We start from the raw sequence: 23,953 nt of genomic DNA, 5'->3' as shown, positions 1-23,953 counted from the left end.
CTTCAAAATACAATATTTTTGGTTATGGAAAATATATTTCACAGGGGTTTAGATGACATGATGACATTTACATGATACTTACTTGTTATGTCACAAACTTAAATTAGGCACACTATTACAATTTTAGCAACCCGGAAATGACGGAGCGATTTCTGCACAGTGCATCTTTAAATCTGCCATCTGTTCCTCATGTCCCTGAGCAAATGTTTACCTGATAACTGCATCCTGTTCATCCTCCTGGTTTTAATTTTCTTTGTTTTCCTCTCATCCCCCTCTTTCATCATCCCTTTTTCTCTCTCTTTTCCTCCCTCCATCAGTCCTGAGTCTCTTGAGGTGCACGGTTCGTTTACATGGCTGGGCCAGACTCAATACAAGCTGCAGTTGAGGGCACAGGAAGTGATGCGGCTGCCGCTGAGAGCCGGCTTCCTGCATGCGGGCGTCTATAACCTGGGAACTCCACGGGTCTTCGCCAAGCTGGCGGACCAGGGAGCCATGTGTGAGACCAGCCAGCAGACGGCCACGCCTGCACTAATCATCATTAACAGCACCTGAACATTGTCCTGCCCATCATCAATTATGAATTAACCACCATCTGTCAATCATCACTACCAAGACTCCCCATTGGTTGGCAACAACAGGGTTGAGAGCTCAGAGACCCACCCAGCAAGAAATATCTTCCAAATCCTAATCACCCGCTCTTCACCATCAATGCTTGAACACTGGGCTGTCTTAATTAGGCATAAAACTGAAGAAAACAGTCTATAACAGGGAGGGACTACTTGAAAGGCTCTTTTTCATTTTCTGTTGCAAAAGGTTTTACTACAGGGTGCCCTAATGAATAGGATCCCAATTCTGCCTGCCCGCCCACCCGACAATAACCAATGAACAATTATCTGCAAATCATCACTACCAAGGCTCCCCATTGGTTAAGAAACTGTTGAGAGCTCGGAACTAGCTACCAAGCAGAAATATCTTTCCACCAAGTCTCAAATCATCCACTCCCTAAAAATTTGACCCATTTTTCCAAACTAGTATACTCAATACTGGACTAAGGAAAGAAGTTTTGTATTTTGTAATAAAAATCAGGGCGATAAGATGTATTTAAAAATATATATAAAATGTTTGAATGAAATTGTGCATCAGTTGAGCTTGTAACCACTGCGATGGTCAGACTGTTGTTAAATAAACCCCCCAGTAGCTATTTTATGTCCCAGCAACACATCAAAGCATCATGGACTTACATGTGGAAGAAGGATCTGTTTTCTCTCTGTGTATTATTCATCTGTCATCTCAGCTGATGCACTTTGCTTTTGACCTTTTTTATTTGATGATATCAACCTGTGGAAGGGGAGGAGAACAGACAGACGTTGTTAACTTAGACGGCAACAGCGTGTCTCCTACGATACTGGTGTCATCTGTCTACCGCCAGAGATTTATTTTATTTTTAGTGTTGAAAAACGAATCACATGTTGTTGAGCAGTTGTCACCGTGGCGACAGATGTCGTTTACTTCTTGGATTAACCAGGATGAGGAAGTAGGAAAAACTGCCTCTGCCTCAATGAGACTGACCATGACCAGGGTTTTCTGTTGTGTGGTCACATGGACCAGACCATCAGCACATCACAAACAGTTTAGAATATGACCCAGCGTTTAACCACTATACTACAGTATGTGACTGACAAACTCTTTGACTGACAGGTTCTGATACAGATACTGCCTGCCCACCTGTCTGTGAGCCTGTCTGTTGTTGGTCTGTAGTCCATCTGGACTGACAGTGCTGTCAGTCCCCACGTGCACACATTTAATTTTCTACAAAACAAACAAACATACCAACGTATGAACCAATCAAATCAACATGATCCCTATACTTCTCCCTCATTGGACCTCCACCTTGTGCTCAAGCTGTTATTTAAATGTATGTATTTACTCAACTGCTTTTCAGATTATGTATTATATTTATAACAAATTTACTGTAAATAGAAATAAAAATGTAACTGATGATGTGGGCTGTGAGATACAGTAACCGTCTCCCCTCTGTGCAATGTGTAGACAATGTTGTGATTTGTAGTTATACTTTTCAGACTGACTGACTGAGTTTTAGGATGTTTTCCAAATGGCATCCTATTCTCCATTAATTTTAAGAGAATTATGTTCTCAAGGTACATAACCCAATTGAATTATATTACTCAGTCTGCAAACCAGAATTTGTAAGATCCTGGTTGAATGAAACAGACGGAGGCTCAGCTAAAATTAGTCAAAAAGGTTTATTCACGGGAACGTTCTAAAGTCAAGAATACAAAACAATTCATTTTATACTGACTTCTCACGCACACACATTCACACAACCATACGCACACAATGTCCTGCTACGCACACACATTCACACTAACAAAAGGTATCCTACGCACACACCGTCTCACTACCCAGCAGACAGAGATTAGGGAGACCTTGTCCTTGAGACGTACCCCCCGTTCTCTCCCAAATCTCTAGTCAGGTCGGCACCGAGCTCAGACAGTCTGTGTTTAAAATACCATAAAGACATATTGTTTTACCCTAATTCTGACTAGGACTACACATTTATAGATTATGGTTTTATACATTCTAATCAATTCCATACAATATATTTCAGGGCGGAATATTCTAATCATTCAATTAACAGAAAAATCCCATTAACAATAACACTACTTTTGACCAGAGCCCTATGTGCACTATAAAGGGAATGGGGTGCCATTTGGGAAGCAGACATAGGCTGCGTTTAGAGGCAGCCCAATTCAGATTGTTTTTACCTCACTAATTGGTCTTTTGACCAATCAGATCAGCTCTGAAAAAGACCTGATGTGATTGGCAGCCTTAGTGACTTCCTCTTTTATTATGGTTGAAGGAAGGGTTGATTGTAGATGCAATGAATGTAGTCCAACCCTCAATTAGCCTCTGTCCGTCTGCTTCGTCTCAATGCCATCTCTGCTAAATGGATTGCACTTATTATGCTTTTTATGATTCGAATGCATTAGGAGCGAAGTCTTCATGCTGTCCTGTCACTCTTTCTCGCTGGCACACACACTTGCACTTCCTTGGCATTGCTTCAGGATGAAGGTATAGTCAATCAATCAAATATTTTATAAAGCCCTTTTTACATAGGCAGTTGTCACAAACTGACAAAGCTACTTACCTGGTGCGGCAGGTAGCCTAGTGGTTAAAAGCATTGAGCCAGTAACTGAAATTTCACTGGCTTGAATCCCAGAACTGACTACGTGAAAAATCTGTCGGTGCCCTTGAACAAGGTAATTAACCCTAATTGCTCCTGTAAATCGCTCTGGATTAAAGTATCTGCTAAATGATGACAATATAAATATATAGTTCCAGTCAAAAGTCTGGACACACTCATTCAAGGGTTTCTTTATTTTGACTATTTTCTACATTGTAGAATAATAGTGAAGACATCAAAACTAAGAAATAACATATGGAACCATGTAGTAACCAAACAAGTGTAAAACATATGTACACATCCTTACATGCATACATACATACCCAGCCTAAAACCCAAAAGAGCAAGCAATGCAGATGTAGAGGCACAGTGGGTAGGAACAGAAAGGCAGGAAACTAAGAAGAAAAAAATGGTTCCGAAGGAGTAGCCAGTCAGTCCTCTTGCATACTTACAAACCCCTAACCAACAATGCAGTTAAAAAATAAAATACGAATAAGAAATAAAAGTAACAAGTAATTAAAGAGCAGCAGTAAAATAACAATAGCGAGACAATATACAGGGGGATACTGGTTAGTTGAGGTAATATGTATATGTAGGTAGAGTTATTGAAGTGAATATGCATAGATGATAACAGAGAGTAGCAGCGGTGTAAAAGAGGGGGGGCATTGCAAATAGTCTGGGTAGCCATTTGATTAGATGTTCAGGTGTCTTAAGGCTTGGGGGTAGACGCTGTTTAGAAGCCTCTTGGACCTAGACTTGGCGCTCCGGTACTGCTTGCCGTGCGGTAGCAGAGAGAACAGTCTATGACTAGGGTGGCTGGAGTCTTGGACAATTTTTAGGGCCTTTCTCTGACACCGCCTGTTATAGAGGTCCTGGATGGCAGGAAGCTTGGCCCCAGTGATGTACTGGGCCGTACACACTACCTTCTGTAGTGCCTTGCGGTCGGAGGCTGAGCAGTTGCCATACCAGGCAGTGATGCAACCAGTCAGGATACTCTCTGGTGCAGCTGTATAACCTTTTGAGGATTTGAGGACCCATGCCAAATCTTTTCAGTTTCCTGAGGGGGAATAGGTGTTGTCGTGCCCTCTTCACAGCTGTCTTGGTGTTCTTGGACCAGTGTAGTTTGTTGGTGATGTGGACACCAAGGAACTTGAAGCTCTCAACCTGCTCCACTGCAGCGCTGTCGATGAGAATGTGGGCATGCTCGGTCCTCTTTTTCCTGTAGTCCACAATCAACTCCTTTGTCTTGATCACGTTGAGGGAGAGGTTGTTGTCCTGGCACCACACGGCCAGGTCTCTGACCTCCTCCCTATAGGCTGCCTCGTCGTTGTCGGTGATCGGGCCTACCACTGTTGTTTCATCGGCAAACTTAATGATGGTGTTGGAGTCGTGCCTGGCTGTGCAGTCATGAGTGAACAGGGAGTACAGGAGTGGACTGAGCACGCACCCCTGAGGGGCCCCTGTGTTGAGGATCAGTGTGGCGGAGGTGTTGTTACCTACCCTTACCATTTGGGGGTGGCTCGTCAGGAAGTCCAGGATCCAGTTCCAGAGGGAGGCGTTTAGTCCCAGGGTCCTTAGCTTATTGATGAGCTTTGATGGCACTGTGGGGTTGAATGCTAAGCTGTAGTCAATGAATAGTATTCTCCCATAGGTGTTCCTTTTGTCCAGGTGGGAAGGGGCAGTGTGGAGTGCAATAGCGATTGCATCATCTGTGGATCTGTTGGGGCAGTATGCAAATTGGAGGGGGTCTAGGGTTTCTGGAATAATGGTGTTGATGTGAGCCATGACCAGCCTTTCAAAGCACTTCATGGCTACAGATGTGAATGCTATGGGTCAGTAGTCATTTAGGCAGGTTACCTTAGTGTTCTTGGGCACATGCACTATGGTTGTCTGCTTAAAACATGTTGGTATTACAGACTCGGACAGGGAGAGGTTAAAAATGTCAGTGAAGACACTTTCCAGTTGGTCAGCGCATGCTCGCAGTACATGTCCTGGTAATCCGTCTGGCCCTGCGGCCTTGTTAATGTTGACCTGTTTAAAGGTCTTACTCACATCAGCTGCGGAGAGCGTGATCACACAGTCTTCCGGAACAGCTGGTGCTCTTATGCATGTTTCAGTGTTATTTGCCTCAAAGAGCATAGAAGTGGTTTAGCTTGTCTGGTAGGCTCGTGTCACTGGGCAGCTCTCGGCTGTGCTTCCCTTTGTAGTCTGTAATGGTTTGCAAGCCCTGCCACATCCGACGAGCGTCAGAGCTGGTGTAGTACGATTCGATCTTAGTCCTGTATTGATGCTTTGCCTGTTTGATGGTTCGTCGGAGGGCATAGCGGGATTTCTTATAAGCTTCCGGGTTGGAGTCCCGCTCATTGAAAGTGGCAGCTCTACCCTTTAGCTCAGTGTGGATGTTGTCTGTAATCCATGGCTTCTGGTTGGGGTATATGCGTACTGCCACTGTGGGGTTGACGTCATCGATGCACTTATTGATGAAGTCAATGACTGATGTGATGTACTCCTCAATGCCATCAGAGGAATCCCAGAACATATTCCAGTCTGTGCAAGCAAAACAGTCCTGTAGCTTAGCATCTGCTTCATCTGACCACTTTTTTTATTGACCTAGTCACTGGTGCTTCCTGCTTTAATTTTTGCTTTGTGAGGAATGAGCCATCTGATTCAATGAATGATGGAGCAGAGTTAGCCTTTTTTCCCCCATAATTTCATTTAAGGTGCTCCAAAGCTTTTTACTATCATTCTTTGTCATGTATCTTTGTTTCATAGTGTAGTTTATTTTTCTTCAGTTTAGTCACATGATTTCTCAATTTGCAGTACGTTTGCCAATCAGTTGTGCAGCCAGACTTATTTGCCATTCCTTTTGCCTCATCCCTCTCAACCAAACCATTTTTCAGTTCCTCATCAATCCACAGGGGTTTAACAGTTTTTACAGTAATTGTCTTAATGGGTGCATGCGTATTAGTAACTAGGATAAGCAATATCATGAAAGTGTCAAGTGCAGCGTCTAGCTGCTCATTACACACCACAGACCAGCAAATATTCTTTACATCAACAACAGGAATCACTACAAAACTTATTGTATGACCTCATATACTATATTAGGTCCAGCCTTTGGAACTTTGGTTTTCCTTGATATGGCTACTATATTGTGATCACTACATCCTACGGATTTGGATATTGCTTTGAAGCAAATTTCTGCAGCATTTGTTAAGATGTGATCCATACATGTTGATGATTTCATTCCTGTACTGTTTGTAACTACCCTGGTAGGTTGACTGATAACCTGAACCAGGTTGCAGGCACTAGTTATCGTTTGAAGCTTTCTCTTGAGTGGGCAGCCCAATGACTGCTGGTCAATATTCAAATCACCCAGAGAATATACCTCTGTTGAAATCACATACATTATCAAGCATTTCACACGATATCCAGATACTGACTGTTAGCACTTGGTGGTCAATAGCAGCTTCCCACCAGAATGGGCTTTAGGTGAGGCAGAGGAACCTGTAGCCATTTTTCTAAAACAATATTTAACATGAGATCCTCTCTAAGCTTTACAGGAATGTATATTTTAAATGGTCTAACTCCATAGGCCAAACAGCTGACTAAATCACTTTGTATTGTGTTGTATGATGCAAGAAACCACTTTTAAAAAATACAATTATTATTATTACAATACAGAGAATTAGACAATGTAAGCTACCCCTCTGCCTATTGGCTTATTTGCATATTCAAGCCTGTCGCAAAATGCAACACTGCCCCTTTAAGACATACGTTTTACCTGACTGGCTTTTCAAAGACAGCTTTAAATGTAGTCTACGCGTTTCCTGCTCTTGTGAGAAGCAGTAACTCCCCATTGCTGACCTACACGTGTCTATAACTGGGCTAATAACTCGCTAGCTAGAAAATAATATCAGTAAATGTGCGGCTCTGTGCTGTGATCTGAAAAGCGCATTCACTTGCGTGTGGGCTTCCCCTGACAATATATGTATTCTCTGTTGCGCTCTGGCTCTCCCTATAACAAAACCACAGACTCAGTCTTGCAAAGTTAGATTTGATTTGCTGCATTGAAAAGGGGACGATTGAATGTTGATTTGATAACAGAAAACAACGTTGATCTATATACTGCAAACTAATGAGGCGAACTCGTCTCTGCGCGGCTTAGCATTTCTTCTGCGCGGCAGTCCTGGAGGAAGTGCGGCACTTGCGCTGTTTAGCGTTAACGTTGGTGACAAGTCGGCTACCCTCGAACCTCGCATGGTGCTATTTCCGTATGTTATTTTGTCGGAAAAATAAAAGTTTATTAGCCTATTGAGTTAAGGGAAGTTTAAAATTCCCTTGACTTCAGGTAAAGGGTAAACGTGTATCACTTCCAATAATGTTAAATAAAACACTCGAGTTTCGTGCTCGAGTGTTTTATCACGCATTTGACTGACACACCTGCACACGCCACAACCTGAGTAATCTCGTTCAACACAGAACTAAAATCTCACTTAATTTGGTCAGATATGTTTACTTAGTCTGTCAACGAGAGACTACTTACTACTCGAGGTAAGCACGCGCACCCGGGGGCCCTCTTGTCCCTTTGGTTTTATGATCGGATGACCTATCTTGATTTTCTGAAAAGCTCGAAAAATCTTAAAACATAGCGTAGGCTATTTCTCAGAAACATTATTTGGTTAGGCTATTATAGCCCCTTAATAATAAGACAGGCAACCACGTTTTCAGGTTGGTTTATTATCCTTTTCTGAAAATAATTTGCATATAATTGTGTTGTCGAACCTGGAAGGGGCGCTCGGCTCAGCGGTATCTTCAATAACCGACCTCAGCTGTGTAGTGGGAAAGTGACCTCATTCACAGAGTCGTTCTTTCAGAAAAGAACCCGATGGGCTCCTTAATTGGTCTGATACGCATGTGTATAAATCTCCCACCTAAAAAGGGCTGTTCCACAGCGCAAGGTAGTAGCTTTAAATCCGAACTTTTAGATATATTCAAAGAAATCTGCGGACACCCGGGTGAACTGGCATGTCGTGTAGTCAGTGATCAATCCCGCAACATGTTGGGCTTTTTTAAATTGACTAAATACTGAGGTCGCCACTACTGCCCCACTGCCATGCGCGTTGAGCCGGAGGATATTGGATTTAGGTACACACCTCTCCCGTTACCCACGTTTCGCGCTGTACCTGATTGGACTGCCATTCTGATTTAACATAAGAGGAACTGTCCTTTATTCACGCGTTGTCATTAACGGCTTTTGAACGTGTGGAACAGTTTCCGTTCACTCACAGGTGAAGTGTCAACTGCGCACAGGCATCCTCGCGCCATGACTGGAGGAGTTCCCTCGATTCTCAGGGAATTATACAGACTGAGACTGGCTGAGTCAGAGAACCACAGAGAGGTAAGGCTCGATGTACTGGGAGAGGGTGGTGGGTGTGTGATTTTAGTCAGAGGATGTATATAGGATGGATAGCCACAGGTGCCGCATGCATCAGACCTGACAAAGAGTTGAAGGCTATGTGGATGACAGCACGGAGTGTTTTGTTTGCTGGAACAATTGGGAAGGTTGGTCAACCTTACGCTTTACCATGTCGCACAGCCACAGTTGGATTCTACAGTGACAAAACTGTCAGGATACGCGAGCCGAAACAGCGAGAATAAGGAGACTGACATACTGACCATGGGGCTGTCCCTGCCACACTGCGCGCTCACAATGGGCACAGTTTGACCTGCTGCGTATACATAGTTTTACTCTGTGCACTGTCAGTGATATAATGACACACATATCGCTATGACCCTTGCACTTTTGAAAAGCACACATGATGACTTGCTTAACTACTGTGGGTATTCAGTCCGAGTAGCCTACAGTATTAGCTGGAGGAACTAACAAGGATGGACATGGGTGGTTATTATGTAGGCCTACATATATTTTCAGCTGTTTTTGTCCACTCAAAATAGCCTGCCACAGGGAAAGTTGAGCAGCATAAAATCAACATATCAGGGTTGTGAGTCTAGTGGCCAGTTTTAAGCCTCCTGGCCTCCTTCACATGTACCACACACTAATGTATTCAGAATGGGGGTGGGGTGGGTCAATATAAAACAAACCCCATCCCCATGCTAAACTGTAGAGAGCGCTGGCTGGTGGACAAGATTAACATAAAACTAACTGTCCAGTCTCTCTTCTATAGGGGTTCAAGCAGCAGCAGCACATGCCTGGGGTGGTGGAGACTGGAGGGGCTATAGGGTAGATGCTGTAGTGTGTACACTACTGTACCTCCAGGGCATTTAGATGACTGGGTTTTAGCTCCATAATGCATCAACAATCAGTTTAAATTCAATTAAAACTTGATCTCCTCAGGGGCTAAGTAACACCCTGGGCTGTTCTCTCTATGATTGGAGAGTGTCTGTGCAATTGTCTGTACAAATGTGCTGTTCATTGATCATGTTTGTTTGTGTGGTCACTGTGTAGAAGATGACTCCCCCCAGGGCCTCTGGCAATAGTCACTCACAGTTAGAGGTGTTATTGTAGCCTGCTAGTGCTCAATGGGAGAGCACACTGTCTCCATATATTTTACCCTTGTCTGTCATTCTCAGTCACTGTTAAATTGGCAGGCGGGGTGTCACAGTGTCTCACACTGTCTGCCATAGTGCTCAGAGGAGAGCCACACAGACTTGACTAGACACACCTCTGGACTCTACTGGACTAGAAACACCTCTGGGCTCTGTACTAGTCTGTCTTGGGAGGGAGTAAGAATTTCTATCTTCCCTGTCTCTCCCACCTTTGTCTCTTTCTCTTGACTCTTGCTGCTCCGCAGAGTGAGAGCAGAGTGAGAGAGAAGAAACCGGTAATTCACATTCAAAGGTTTTATTTCCAATTTAACAATTGCATAACAGGGATTTAAGTACAGAACATTATCGCACCTATATGTCTGTTGCTCTTCTGTGAGCCTTTTCATTTTCTTCAGAACTGGCAGCAATTATGTAGAAAGTTACCCAACCAACAGACCACTTTAACTAAAACTACATTCTCAGTAATGGCTACAGAAACATTTAACTTTTGTGGTTGTTTTATCAACCTTAGTTGAATGCACTGACTGAAGTTTCTCTGGATAGAAGTGTCTTCTAAACCACCAATTTTAATTTTATATATAACACTTGCAGAGCATGCTGGGTATTATTCTAATGAGCTCTGCCCCCAAACAAAACAAAACTTTTAGACTAAACGAAATTTGGTCAGTTGATTTCTGCATGAAGTAATCTGGTTCACATCAAATTACGCCAAATTAAGTATAATCTACAAGAGACACTACATTCTGGCATAAAACATGAATTGATTATGTAATGTTAACACATTATGATAAAGCAAAACATAATGGCAGCCAAAATCTTTTTTTGTTGTGTAGAATAATGAATCATGCCTGCATTTTTTTTTAAGTCCTTTCTCATAGCAGGTTACTTTCTTTGCTTATTGTGTTTGGAGGTCAGCTTTTGAACTGTGCATAGCACTCATATTTTTTGTAAATAAATAAATAAATTAATTGCGTGTGTGTGTGTGTCTTTCTGCATGTAGGTCTACTTGATACCCCTCAGAATGCTGACGTCTTGGTTCACCTGCTCCACCATCCCACAGGTCCGTCAGTAACATGTTGTTAATCGGTGCAGTGCAGCGCCATCTCGGCCTTCTCTACACCACACCTATAAAGCACCACACCTATCAAGCACCACACCTATTGACCTTCATTAACATCAGCATTGAATTAAGGACACCTACCTTGCAAGGGCACCTACATTCATGTAGACTTAGCTGGCTGCTGTATTATTTTTTTATTCATCATTTGAAGTTATATACAGTGCGTTCAGAAAGTATTTAGTCCCCTTGACTTTTTTAAAATTTAGTTACATTACAGCCTTATTCTAAAATGCCGTTTTTTTCTCTCATCAATCTACACAAATACCCCATAATGACAAAGCACAAAGAAGTAAACATTTTTTTTTGCAAATGTATAATAAAAAAAACACATCACATTTATATAATTATTCAAACCCTTTACTCAGTACTTTTTTGAAGCATCTTTGGCAGCGGTTACAGACTTGAGTCTTATTCGGTATGATGCTACAAGCTTGGCCCACCTGTATTTGGGGAGTTTCTCCCATTCTCTGCAGATCAAAAACGTCCCTTTTTCAGGACCCTGTCTTTCAAAGACAATTGATAAAAATCCAAAACTTCACAGATCTTCATTGTAAAGGGTTTAAACACTGTTTCCCACGCTTGTTCAATGAACCATAAACAATTAATGAACATGCACCTGTGGAACGGTCGTTAAGACCCTAACAGCTTACAGACGGTAGGCAACTAAGGTCACAGTTCTGAAAACTTAGGACACTGAAGAGGCCTTTCTACTGACTCTGAAAAACACCTAAAGAAAGATGCCTAGGGTCCCTGCTCATCTGCGTGAACGTGCCTTAGGCATGCTGCAAGGAGGCATGAGGGCTGCAGATGTGGCCAGCCAAATATATTGCAATGTCCGTACTGTGAGATGCCTAAGACAGTGCTACAGGGAGACGGGACGGACAGCTGTTCGTCCTCCCAGTGCAGACCACGTGTAACAACACCTGCACAGGATCGGTACAGCCGGACATCACACCTGCGGGACAGGTACAGGATGGCAATAGCAACTGCCCGAGTTACACTAGGAACGCACAATCCCGCCATCAGTGCTCAGACTGTCCGCAATATGCTGAGAGAGGCTGGACAGAGGGCTTGTAGGCCTGTTGTAAGGCAGGTCCTCACCAGACATCACTGGCAACAACATCGCCTATGGGCACAAACCCACCGTCGCTGCACCAGACAGTACTGGCAAAAAGTGCTCTTCATTGACGAGTCGCGGTTTTGTCTCACCAGGGCGGATGGTCAGATTTGCGTTTATCGTCGAAGGAATGAACGTTACACCGAGGCCTGTACTCTGGAGCGGGATCGAGGTGGAGGGTCCATCATGGTCTGGGGCGGTGTGTCACAGGATCATCGGACTGAGCTTATTGCCATTGCAGGCAATCTCAACACTGTGCGTTACAGGGAAGACATCCTCCTCCCTCCTGTGGTACCCTTCCTGCAGGCTCATCCTGACTTGACAATGCCACCAGCCATATTGCTCGTTCTGTGCATGATTTCCTGCAAGACAGGAATGTCAGTGTTCTGCCATGGCCAGCGACGAGCCCGTATCTAAATCCCATTGAGCACGTCTGGGACCTGTTGGATCGGAGGGTCCCCCCCCCCCCCCCCCCCCCCCCCCCCCAGAAATGTCCGGGAACTTGCAGGTGCCTTGGTGGAAGAGTGGGGTAACATCTCACAACAAGAACTGGAAAATCTGGTGCAGTCCATGATGAGGAAATGCACTGCAGTACTTAATTTAGCTGGTGGCCACACCAGATACTGACTGTTACTTTTGATTTTGAGCCCCCCTTTGTTCAGGGACACATTATTCCATTTCTGTTAGTCACATGTCTGTGGAACTTGTTCAGTTTACGTCTCAGTTGTTGAATCTTGTTAGGTTCTTAAAAATATTTACACATGTTAAGTTTGGTGAAAATAAACACAGTTGACTGTGAGAGGATGTTTCTTTTTCATTTATATATATTTTTAAAATTTATTTTTTATTTAACCTTTTTATGTCACTAGGCAATCAGTTAAGAACAAATTCTTATAATGATTGCCTTATATGTAACTATGAAAATGTTTCATGTTGCGTTTATATTTTTGTTCAGTTTAAATGCCGTAAAGGAAGGCCTTAAAACCTCTTTGGGCTAGGCGTGCCTCAAGCGACCCAATTTCACCTGATGTTGATCCGGAGAAATTGCAGAGCGCCAAATTCAAATGACAGAAATCGTAATATTAAACATTCATGAAAATACAAGTGTCATACATCATTTAAAAGCTTAACTTCTTGTTAATCCAGCCGGCGTTGTCAGATTTCAAAAAGGCTTTACGGCGAAAGCACACCATACGATTATCTGAGGACAGCGCCCCACATACAAGGGCATTAAAAACATTTTCCAACCAAGCAGATGCATCGCGAAAGTCAGAAACAGCGATAAAATAAATCCTTTACCTTGTAAAGATCTTTATCTGGTTGCAATCACAAGGGTCCCAGTTACATAACAAATGGTTCTTTTGTTCGATAAAGTCCTTTATATCCCAAAAAAGTAAGTTTATTTGGCACGCTTCATTCAATAATCCACCTGTTTCCCCTCGTTCAAAATGCATACAAAATCAATCCCAAACGTTACCAAAAAACTTGGTCCAAACATGTCAAACAACGTTCCTAATCAATCCTCAGGTACCCTAATATATAAATAAACGATACAATTTAAGATGGAAAATAGTATATTCAATACCGGAGATAAATAGTGCGCGCCCTCATCGGAGCGAGTCAAACATTTTCCAACCAAGCAGATGCATCACGAAAGTCAGAAATAGCGATAAAATAAATTGCTTACCTTTGAAGATCTTCATCTTTTTGCAATCCCAAAGGTCCCAGTTACACAATGAATGGTCATTTAGTTCAATATAACGTCCTTCTTTATATCCCAAAAATGTGTGTTTATTTGGCACGTTTGATTCAGAAATACACCTGTTCCAACTCGCCCAACATGCCTACAAACGAATGTAAAAAGTTACCTGTAAACTTGGTCCAAACATTTCAAACAACATTTCTAATCCAACCTCAGGTACCCTAATATGTAAATAATCGATACACTTTAAGACGGAATAAACTGTTTTCAATACCGGAGAAAAACAACGAGGAGAGCGCACTAATTCACGCGCACCAAAAGACTAGAGTCCTTCTGAATGACACTTAGAAAGAATACAAATACTTCTTAATTATTCGGGGAAAAAACAACAAACCATTTTAAATACTGTTGACATCTAGTGGAAGCCATAGGAACTGCAATCTGGGTACTAATAATTAGGCTTTCCCATAGAAAAGCATTGGAAAGTCCAATGACCTCAACAACAAACAATTCCTGGATAGATTGTCCTCGGGCTTTTGCCTGCCAAATCAGTTCTGTTATACTCAGACATTATTTGAAATGTTTTAGAAACTTTAGAGTGTTTTCTATCCAATACTACCATGCATATGCATATCCTAGCTTCTGGGCCTGAGTAACAGGCAGTTTACTTTGGGCACCTCAGTCATCCAAACTTCTGAATACTGCCCCCTAGCCTTAAAAAGTTAATTAATAGGGAGTTAAGAAAACTAGGTGAGACGCCTGCTTCGGTAATTCTACCCTATACACACTCTGTTTGCTAGCGTTTATGTGTTCAGACATATACTTTCCCAGCCACACTGGCACCCTGTGTTTTCTTCACCTTCCCCACCCCTCACTTTCATGCTCTTTTCTTGCGACACCCACTCCTATACATTAAACAAATCTTTGCCTGTGTCTTTCTGGTCCATTACAGTCGGTCACATGGTATACCATACTATGGGAGTCAACGATTAATGCCTTAATTTTTTTGTGTGTGTACTTCTTATACAAACGAACAACTTATAGATGCACACAAACAATGACTAAATGTCATCTGCTCAGACCCGCATGCTCACACCCCCATCTCTAGTGCCTGCATTATTGTATGCCACTTGGCCTTAAATTGTGTCAATTAGTTTTTCTCAGTCGCCCATGCTGTCAATATTTAAATAATAAATAATTTAGATTTTTCCATTGTGTTAATGATGGTGATTAATTTCCATGTATTTAGTATACGTTTTTTCAAGATGAGTGATAAGAGACCCAATGGGCTAGATGATTATCTCACTACACCCCCATATGCCTTGTCTTGAAATATGGATTAAAAGTACGTTTCAATTGTAATACTTCTGACCGACAACTTTCTACCTCCACCCACAACTTCTGCACTTTATAGCATTCCCAGAAAGCATGGATTATTGAGTCATTATTCGTTTTATACTTAAGACATGACTCTGCCATTGTGGTGTAGAATTTGTGATCCTATTCACCTGAAGCAAACTAAAATCACACCCAAAGGGCCAATGGATGCCGAGCCTGCTCGCGGAAGCCCCGCCTTCCTGGTTATAATATCGGGGCTCGCATTTCCTAAATTCTTTGCTCTTCAGCTCACCTGAAGGAAGAATGTGTCACGCAATTTACAAAAATGTCAAGCCCACAAAGGCTATGAGATTGGGCTCTGACTTAGGTGTCTGTTAGTGGGGAGAGAGTATTCATCCCCCTAGATGTTTTGGGTCTGGGCATTGGTTTTTGTGTTTGCTAAAAGAAAGCTACTTTATGGTTTGCTTGTGCAGCCAAAGCTGTCTTATTTGGGTAAGATTTGTGTTGGCTAAAAAACCTACTACTTTCTGCTTTGATTGTGTAGCCAGTGCTTCCTTGCTTGAATAAGATGGCCAGTGGTAAGAGTAAGTTCAAAAAGGCTAACCAGCTGAGTTTGAACCTCTGACCGTGACTTAGGTCAGGTGGTTTCACAATGAAAATTAACGATACTCACAAGGGCTGTCCTGGGGTGAAAACACGCTCAGGAGGCCTTAGCTCGGGGCCAGTTCAAGTGACCATTGTCTCCGGCTGGGCTGAACTTCCATTGGGAGTAGGGCTGACTTTGTGAAGAAAGTTGGTGGTCGGCGTTGATAGGGGTGTCTTCCCAGCCGAGTGAGGCTCATTCCAGTGTTCAGAGTTCGGGGATGATATACTATCCCTGATTGGGTCTAGAGGCTTTTCAAAGTGTGAATCGAATGATTCAGTCCTGGGCAGCCTGAAGTCAGGGGTTTGGATTCGGCGGGGGAGAGTGAACCTTTTGGTGGTGAATACGCCTTTTAATGGCGTTTTCTCTCCCGCAGAGGAGTTCCTCCAGGTTTGGGGGAAGGTATTTACCTTCTGTCCCTGCAGCGGTGAAGCATTGCTTTACCCCTGTTTAAAGATTTCTCAGATAAGTGTTGTGTAACTTATCTCCAAAGGCTAACCCAGTGTGGGCCAGGAATCAGAACGCACAGTTTCTTCCCCACGTTCAGACACACGGTTGTCAGGAGTAGGGAATATGAAACAAGCATGACGAAAATAACCAAATGATCCCAGTCCTCAGGGTGGCACTCTGCCCCTTCGGGAAAGAATGTATGGCTGACTGGCAGCGTGCTCCATCCAGTGGCGTCATTACCTCAATGGTCCCGAGGTCCTAGCGCCTGTCTTGAGAGAGGAGATTTCCTCTCTCCTTTTAAAAGCAGGCTATTCGGGTGGTCCCCATGTCAGAAGTACAGAGGGTTTGGCACAGTTGGTACTTCTTAGTTCCCAAGAGCGATGAAATATTGTGTTCCATCCTGGACGTGTTTTAAACAAGCACCTCAAGGTTGCAAGTTCAAAATGCTCACACATCGTCGGCTATTGCAGTCGGAGCGTCCCACGGAGTGTAGACTGCAGCCCTCGGTGGTGGCCCTGATATCGGACCTGTTTGGCAGGGCCGACGTAGATCTTACGCATCGCGAGAAAACGGCTTTGGCGTATCAGTGGCCTCGAACCCTGCTCTATGCGTTCCTCCGGTGGTCCTGATTCAGGCCACTGTGTAGAGGGTCTGTTGACGATTTTGGTGGCTTCCCGTTGGCCTAGACAACCCTAGTTCCCGGAGACCATCCATCTGTTGGGCGAGGACCCGTGTGGGGCTCTGTATTGTCGGGATCTATTGTCCCAGGCAAATGGGAGAGTTTGGCACCCGCAACCGAAGATAAGAGGATCCGTGGGTTTGGCTTCTGAAAGGTTAAATTTCACGGCTAGGGGTTAAGCCTCGAACATGATTATGACTGTACAGTCAGCGCGTGCGTCCTCTACGAGAGGATTGTGTACATTTAAGTGGCGTGCTTTTGAGGGTTGGTGTCAAGTTAAAGGAGTTTCTCCCTTTGAGAGGTCTTTGGTGGACATTTTAATGTTCTTACAAGATATTTTTGAGCAGGGCTTTTCTTTTTCCACATTAAAGGTTTATATGGCAGCCATCTCAGGTGTCATGTAGCGGTTGACGGCTTTACCCCGGGGTCTCATCCTCTGGTGGTGCAGTTACTGAAGGCCCCCGGGGTCTCATCCTCTGGTGGTGCAGTTACTGAAAGGCCTATGGCACTGACCTGAGATCTGGCTTTGGTCCTGTACTCTCTGTGTGAGCCTCCATTTGAACTATTGGAGTCTGTAGACCTGAAGGTCCTTTCCTACAAGACTGCCCTGCTCATGGCCTTGACGTCGCACTCAGTACACTCTTCCTGTTTGGAGTTTGCGCCTGGCAACTCCAAAGTGATGTTACGTCCTAATGCAGCTTTTGCTCCCATGGTTATGTCTTACAGGTCCCTGGCTTTCAAGCTGTTCCCCTTTTCACCTCCTCTGTTTGCTTTCAGTGAACAACAGAGGTTGTGCTTTGGAAAGGACCAAGGTTATCCACATTTGTGACAAGCTCGGGGTAGGGCCACTTCCAAGCAGCATCTTCCTCATTGGATTGTGGAGGCTATCTCCCTGGCATACAGTGGCAAGAAAAAGTATGTGAGTCTTGTGGAATTACCTGGAGTTCTGCATTAATTGGTCATCAAATTTGATCTGATCTTCATCTAAGTCACAACAATAGACAAACATAGTATGCTTAAACTAATAACACAAATTATTGTAGTTTTTGGTGTCTATTTTAACAGATATTTAAACATTCACAGTGTAGGTTGGAAAAAGTATGTGAACCCCAAGGCTAATGACTTCTCCAAAAGCTAATTGGAGTCATGAGTCAGCTAACCTGGAGTCTAATCAATGAGACGAGATTGGAGATGTTGCTTAGAGCTGCCTTGCCCAATTAAAAACACTCACAAAATTTGAGTTTGCTATTCACAAGAAGCATTGCCTGATGTGAACCATGCCTCGAACAAAATAGATCTCAGAAGACCTAAGATTAAGAATTGTTGACTTGCATAAAGCTGGAAAGGGTTACAAAAGTATCTCTAAAAGCCTTGATGTTCATCAGTCCACGGTAAGACAAATTGTCTATAAATGGAGAAAGTTAAGCACTGTTGCTACGCTCCCTAGGAGTGGCCGTCCTGCAAAGATGACTGCAAGAGCACAGTGCAGAATGCTCAAAGAGGTTAAGAAGAATCCTAGAGTGTCAGCTAAAGATGTACAGAAATCTCTGGAACATACAGATAATTATAAGACTCAAGTTACAAATGCTGGTAAACACTCAAATACATTTAGTAAAAAAATTCACAAAAGTAGTGCAATGGGCCTTTACTAGTCCTGTATTAGCGGACTGATAGACATCTACAGTGTGGGCAATTTTTTCCTTTCTGCCTGTGTTCAGTTGAAAGGTGATTAGTGTGTGTACACAAAAACAGTAACTTAGAGACAAAGGGGTGATTAGTCACTAAGTGTTTATTGCGTTAACCTCCCATAAAGTACCTAAACACAACACACGTGTATCTCTCAGTACCCCGTAAACACCCCCTGCTATGTTTATTAGTGTAATAATAAGGTTTTATTAAAGGAACAGGCAGCGTTTAAAGACATAATCACGCCTCAGACAACAGGCAGGAAAACAATAGGCTCGAGATTGCTGGTGGCTCAGAGCGCTCTGTAGGGGCAGGACTGGCTGACCGACTGACTAACTGACTGGTTATACAGCAGGCTGGCTGACTGACTTGCTGGCTGACTGGATGGCTGATTGTGGTTGGACTCTAAATCAGATTATTGTGAAGCAGGGCCGGGTTCCCTAAAGTGCTACTCATATTGGACCGCCTTCAGATTTGTAATGTTTTATGCGTTTGTGTTTTGTATGATGTTAACCTAATAAAGGGTTTTAAATTAAAATGTTCTTCTCTCTCCCTCCCTCCCCCAGGTGTGTGTTCTCTGGTGGGTAACACCATACTACTCTGTCTCCTATAATAAGAAGATGCTGCTGAAACCAGCAGAGTTCTTCACTATTAACCTGGCTGTCAGTGACCTGGGCATGACCCTTAGCCTCTACCCCCTGGCTGTGACATCTAGTATCTACCACAGGTTGGTTGGATACAAATACCTACACGTGCACACACACATGCCTATTAAACAGATTCATACACTCACTCAGCTGATTTACTATCTGAGTAATAACAACTCTCTCGCTTCCTTCCTGCATCTCCCCCCCTCTCTCCCCCTTCCCCTCCCTCTGCCCATCCGCCTCTCCTCTCTCTCTCCCAGGTGGTTGTATGGTAAGACTGTGTGTCTGGTCTATGCCTTCTGTGGAGTGTTGTTTGGTATCTGCAGTCTGACCACCCTGACCATCCTCAGTACTGTGTGCTGCCTCAAGGTCTGCTACCCTCTCTATGGTAAGACCACAGCACCGCTGACCTCAACATGACCATCTTGGACCCACACTATGACAATCTCTTGTTGTTATTGTCTCTGACCAAACTACGACCACTCTACAACTGTCTGACCACATGACCGTCTATATCTGTGACTGTTTCTGCAATATGAATTGCAGAATGTGCTCTTGACCACATAAGCATCAAACGTTACTGATTCTGACCACACTATGGCTGACTGTGTATGATCCCTCCCCCACAGGTAACAGGTTCTGCCCAGACCATGGTCGTATCCTGATAGCGTGTGCGTGGGCGTATGCCCTGGTGTTTGCCTGTTCCCCTCTAGCCCATTGGGGTGCATACGGCCCAGAGCCCTACGGAACGGCCTGCTGTATCGACTGGCAGGTTCGTCTCCTCTTACTTATTTATTCTGTCTATTACTTTGTTCATGGAGTCTTTGTTACTATTTAACACTTTAGATTATTTATTTATAGTCGTCAGTGGAACCCCAAAGGTTATGAATGAACTGTTTGTACATTTTAACTTACAGCATTATCTGACACACTTTCAAAGTAAGTCGCTATGGGCGATTTGACACAAATACAAATCATCATTCATTCATTCTACAGCGGTCCAACCGGGACAGTGTGGCGAGGTCCTACACGGTGGCACTGTTCCTCTGCTGCTACGTCCTGCCCTGCTGTGTCATCACTTCCGCCTACTCACAGATCCTGGTCACGGTCAGGGAGTCACGGAGAGCAGTGGAGCAACACGTCTCACAACAAACACACATGGGGAATGTACAGACCACCATAGTGAAGGTAACGGTATAGGATACACACACACACGTCATTAAAGATGGAATGCCCCACCCACTGCCCCACCTACGTTGTTATTCTTTTAGATTTTTGGATGAAGCGGAGGTGAGGAGCATCGCGTAATGATGTATATGGGGGGAAGAAAACTGTGTTCCCGGAAGTATCGCGATGTTGAGCCAATGGGCTTAGAAACTCTGTGGCGATAGTCAGACTATTTCCTCAATACGCTTTAACTACCTGGCTCAATGCAGCTACGACACGCCAATCACTATGCAATAAAGGTTTCTCTCCTGAATGGACAGAACAGTTTAGCTTGACGTTGTAATGGTCCCAGACGGGGCTTGGTATGCAGTAGCTTTGTCTCTCTTTGAAAAGTCATATTTCACATTTGCAGCAAAGAATACATTTCCTTGACATCTAACAAACTGTACCAAGACTATTGAATTCTTTATGTAGAATAATGGTTGTTTCTGTCTCGCTCTCTCTGACTCTCTCTCCTCTTTCTGACTATCTCTGTCCCCTCCCTCCCTCTAGCTCAGTGTGGCGGTGTGTATTGGTTTCTTCACAGCGTGGAGTCCCTACGCCCTGGTCTCCATGTGGGCAGCGTTTGGTCACATGGACTCCATCCCTCCGATGGCTTTTGCCATCCCTGCCGTGTTTGCTAAGTCCTCAACCCTCTACAACCCTCTGGTCTATCTGCTGCTGAAGCCCAACTTCCGCCACCTCTTGTCTAAAGACCTTCACTCCCTCCACAGGGCCTGTGTTTTCCAGTGTCGCTGTGTCCGCCACCTCTTGTCTAAAGACCTTCACTCCCTCCACAGGGTCTGTGTTTTCCAGTGTCGCTGTGTCCGCCACCTCTTGTCTAAAGACCTTCACTCCCTCCACAGGGCCTGTGTTTTCCAGTGTCGCTGTGTCCGCCACCTCCGCCGCTTCTACTACCGCTCCGTCCTTGCCGTTACGCTACGCTGGCTATGCCCGCGGGGATCAGAATCAAACTCCGCCCCCAATGTGGTCACCACTGCTGCCGCAGCCCACGCAGTGCTATGCTCCTCGCAATGCCCCTGCGAGCACTGCCAGGATACGTTTGAGTGTTTTAAACAGTATCCGAGATGTTGTCATGTCAACGTGAACACTGTACAGCTCTCACTACAGGATAGTGTGTCTCCTGTTGTACCCCCCGCACCAGGCCCTCCCGTAACCCCGGGCAAAACTCCACCCCCGGTCCCCAACGCAAAAAAGAGTGTACGCGTCATTGTAAGTGGTAGGAAGAGCTCAGAGATAGACAGTCTAGAGATCACCTTGGAGACAGTCCCCTCCCACTACAAGGCTGCCAGACCCTGAGAAACACACAGACCTTTATACACACACGTACACAGCCTCTCTTTTATGAATGTATTTTCTTAACATCTATGTCTTAAGACAAAGATGTGTTTGTTTTTTTACGAATGTCTGTTTGTAAGGTAAATCTGTGCCATTTTCTAAATCAAAAGTGACTATTAATATATGAGTTTATTTATTTATTCATTAGTTAGTTGTACTGTATGTCTCATTGAATAGGTCATAATGTTGCAACAGGTTCTTATCCCTTTAACCAGTACAACTTCACCCAATCAGATGTGAGCAGAGGTAGACCTCAACCAACCAGCTCAGAGTTGAGGTGCACCTCAACCAATCAATGGCAATCCCTTTAGTTTTTGGGTATGAAGAGAAATAAGATGATCATGACTGGTTTCAATTATAGTTTACATATTTTCAAAATAATAATTTGTTGACAGTAGATATTAACAATATTGGTGTGTTGATGATGATAAACCTTACTTAAAGAGAACATATTGTTCAGAGCAAAGCTGTGTTTGACACCTTTTCTTTTTCAACATTGATATTTTAGTCTCTCAGAGTTACTAAAGGCATAAGCTTTCAACATGTCCCTTTTGTCCACTGTTGTTTCTCTACAGTGTTACAGTTGAAGTCGGAAGTTTACATACACCTTAGCCAAATACATTTAAACTCAGTTTTTCACAATTCCTGACATTTAATCCTAGTAAAAATTCCCTGTTTTAGGTCACTTAGGATCACCACTTTATTTTAAGAATGTGAAATGTCAGAATAATAGTAGAGAGAATGATTTATTTCAGCTTTTATTCCTTTCATCACATTCCCTGTGGGTTAGAAGTTTGCATACACTCAATTAGTATTTGGTAGCATTGCCTTTAAATTGTTTAACTTGGGTCAAACGTTTCGGGTAGCCTTCCACAAGCTTCCCACAATAAGTTGGGTGAATTTTGGCCCATTCCTCCTGACAGAGCTGGTGTAACTGAGTCAGGTTTGTAGGCCTCCTTGTTCGCACACGCTTTTTCAGTTCTGCCCAGAAATGTTCTATGGGATTGAGGTCAGGGCTTTGTGATGGCCGCTCCAATAGCTTGACTTTGTTGTCCTTAAGCCATTTTGCCACAACTTTGTAAGTATGCTTGGGGTCATTGTCCATTTGCAATACCCATTTGCAACCAAGCTTTAACTTCCTGACTGATGCCTTGAGATGTTGCTTCAATATATCCACATCATTTTCCATCAACAATTGTCCCCAAACATAAGGATGGTCATTATGGCCAAACAGTTCCATTTTTCTTTCATCAGACCAGAGGACATGTCTCCAAAAAGTACGATCTTTGTCCCCATGTGCAGTTGCAAACCGTAGTCTGTCTTTTTGTGGCGGATTTGGAGCAGTGGTGTCTTCCTTGCTGAGCGGCCTTTCAGGTTATGTCAATATAGGACTCGAGTTACTGTGGATATAGATACTTTTGTACCTGTTTCTTCCAGCATCTTCACAAGGTCCTTTGCTGTTCTTCTGGGATTGATTTGCAACGAAGTACGTTCATCTCTAGGAGACAGAACGCGTATCCTTCCTGAGCGGTATGACGGCTGCGTGGTCCCATGGTGTTTATACTTCTGTACTATTGTGTGTACAGATGAACGTGGTACCTTCAGACATTTGGAAATTGCTCCCAAGCATGAACCAGACTTGTGGAGGTCTACAATTTTTAATGTCTAGGCTGATTTCTTTTGGTTTTTCCATGATGTCAAGCAAAGAGGCACTGAGATCAAATTTTATTTGTCACATACACATGGTTAGCAGATGTTAATGCGAGTGTAGCGAAATGCTTGTGCTTCTAGTTCCGACAATGCAGTAATAACCAACGAGTAATCTAACCATAGGCGGAAATCCCAGGGGGGGCGGGGGGGACACGACCCCCCCATCTTGGGAAAAATATGATTTGTCCCCCCCAATATATCACTGTAAACATAATTATGTAATTTCAATAATATTAATAATACGCAATGAAAGCACTTGTGCTGATTATAGACACTTAATAGCGCGCTTAAATTTCAAAAGATTGCGACCCCCCCCCCCCGCCCTTTGCCTCACAATGGTTTGATCCACTGCCAGTTCTTTAGCTGGCAAGGTAATAAAGGGTTCGTATCTACTGTCCGAAAGGGACATGTACGTAACTGACTGACGTGAGGTTAATCCAGTCAATCCATAGCAGGTCCATAGCAATGTTATTTATTTATTTTTATGTTGGCAGGGTTCACACACTAGCTGAATTTGCAGA

At 43.7% G+C, this 23,953-nt stretch overlaps 2 protein-coding genes across 2 annotated transcripts in view; both read left to right on the top strand.

Moving 5' to 3' along the window:
- Positions 1-2,019, top strand: part of trappc8 (trafficking protein particle complex subunit 8) — a 94,802-nt gene extending 92,783 nt beyond the window's left edge. The window contains exon 29 of the mRNA XM_071346042.1: positions 318-2,019. Coding sequence (XP_071202143.1) covers positions 318-552 — 235 coding nt within the window. The 3' untranslated portion in view covers positions 553-2,019. The remainder of the gene's footprint in view (positions 1-317) is intronic.
- A 4,494-nt stretch (positions 2,020-6,513) lies between these two features.
- Positions 6,514-22,364, top strand: opn7a (opsin 7, group member a). The gene is made up of 6 exons (XM_071346041.1): positions 6,514-8,606; positions 19,077-19,237; positions 19,418-19,545; positions 19,787-19,929; positions 20,154-20,345; positions 20,877-22,364. Exons 1-6 carry the CDS (start codon positions 8,532-8,534, stop codon positions 21,681-21,683), a joined length of 1,506 nt encoding a protein of 501 aa, XP_071202142.1. The 5' UTR covers positions 6,514-8,531; the 3' UTR covers positions 21,684-22,364.
- Positions 22,365-23,953: the final 1,589 nt, after the last annotated feature.

Source organism: Salvelinus alpinus, chromosome 16, assembly GCF_045679555.1.
Source record: "Salvelinus alpinus chromosome 16, SLU_Salpinus.1, whole genome shotgun sequence".
Taxonomy (NCBI): Eukaryota; Metazoa; Chordata; class Actinopteri; order Salmoniformes; family Salmonidae; genus Salvelinus; species Salvelinus alpinus.
This window is presented reverse-complemented; position numbering and strand designations above follow the sequence as displayed.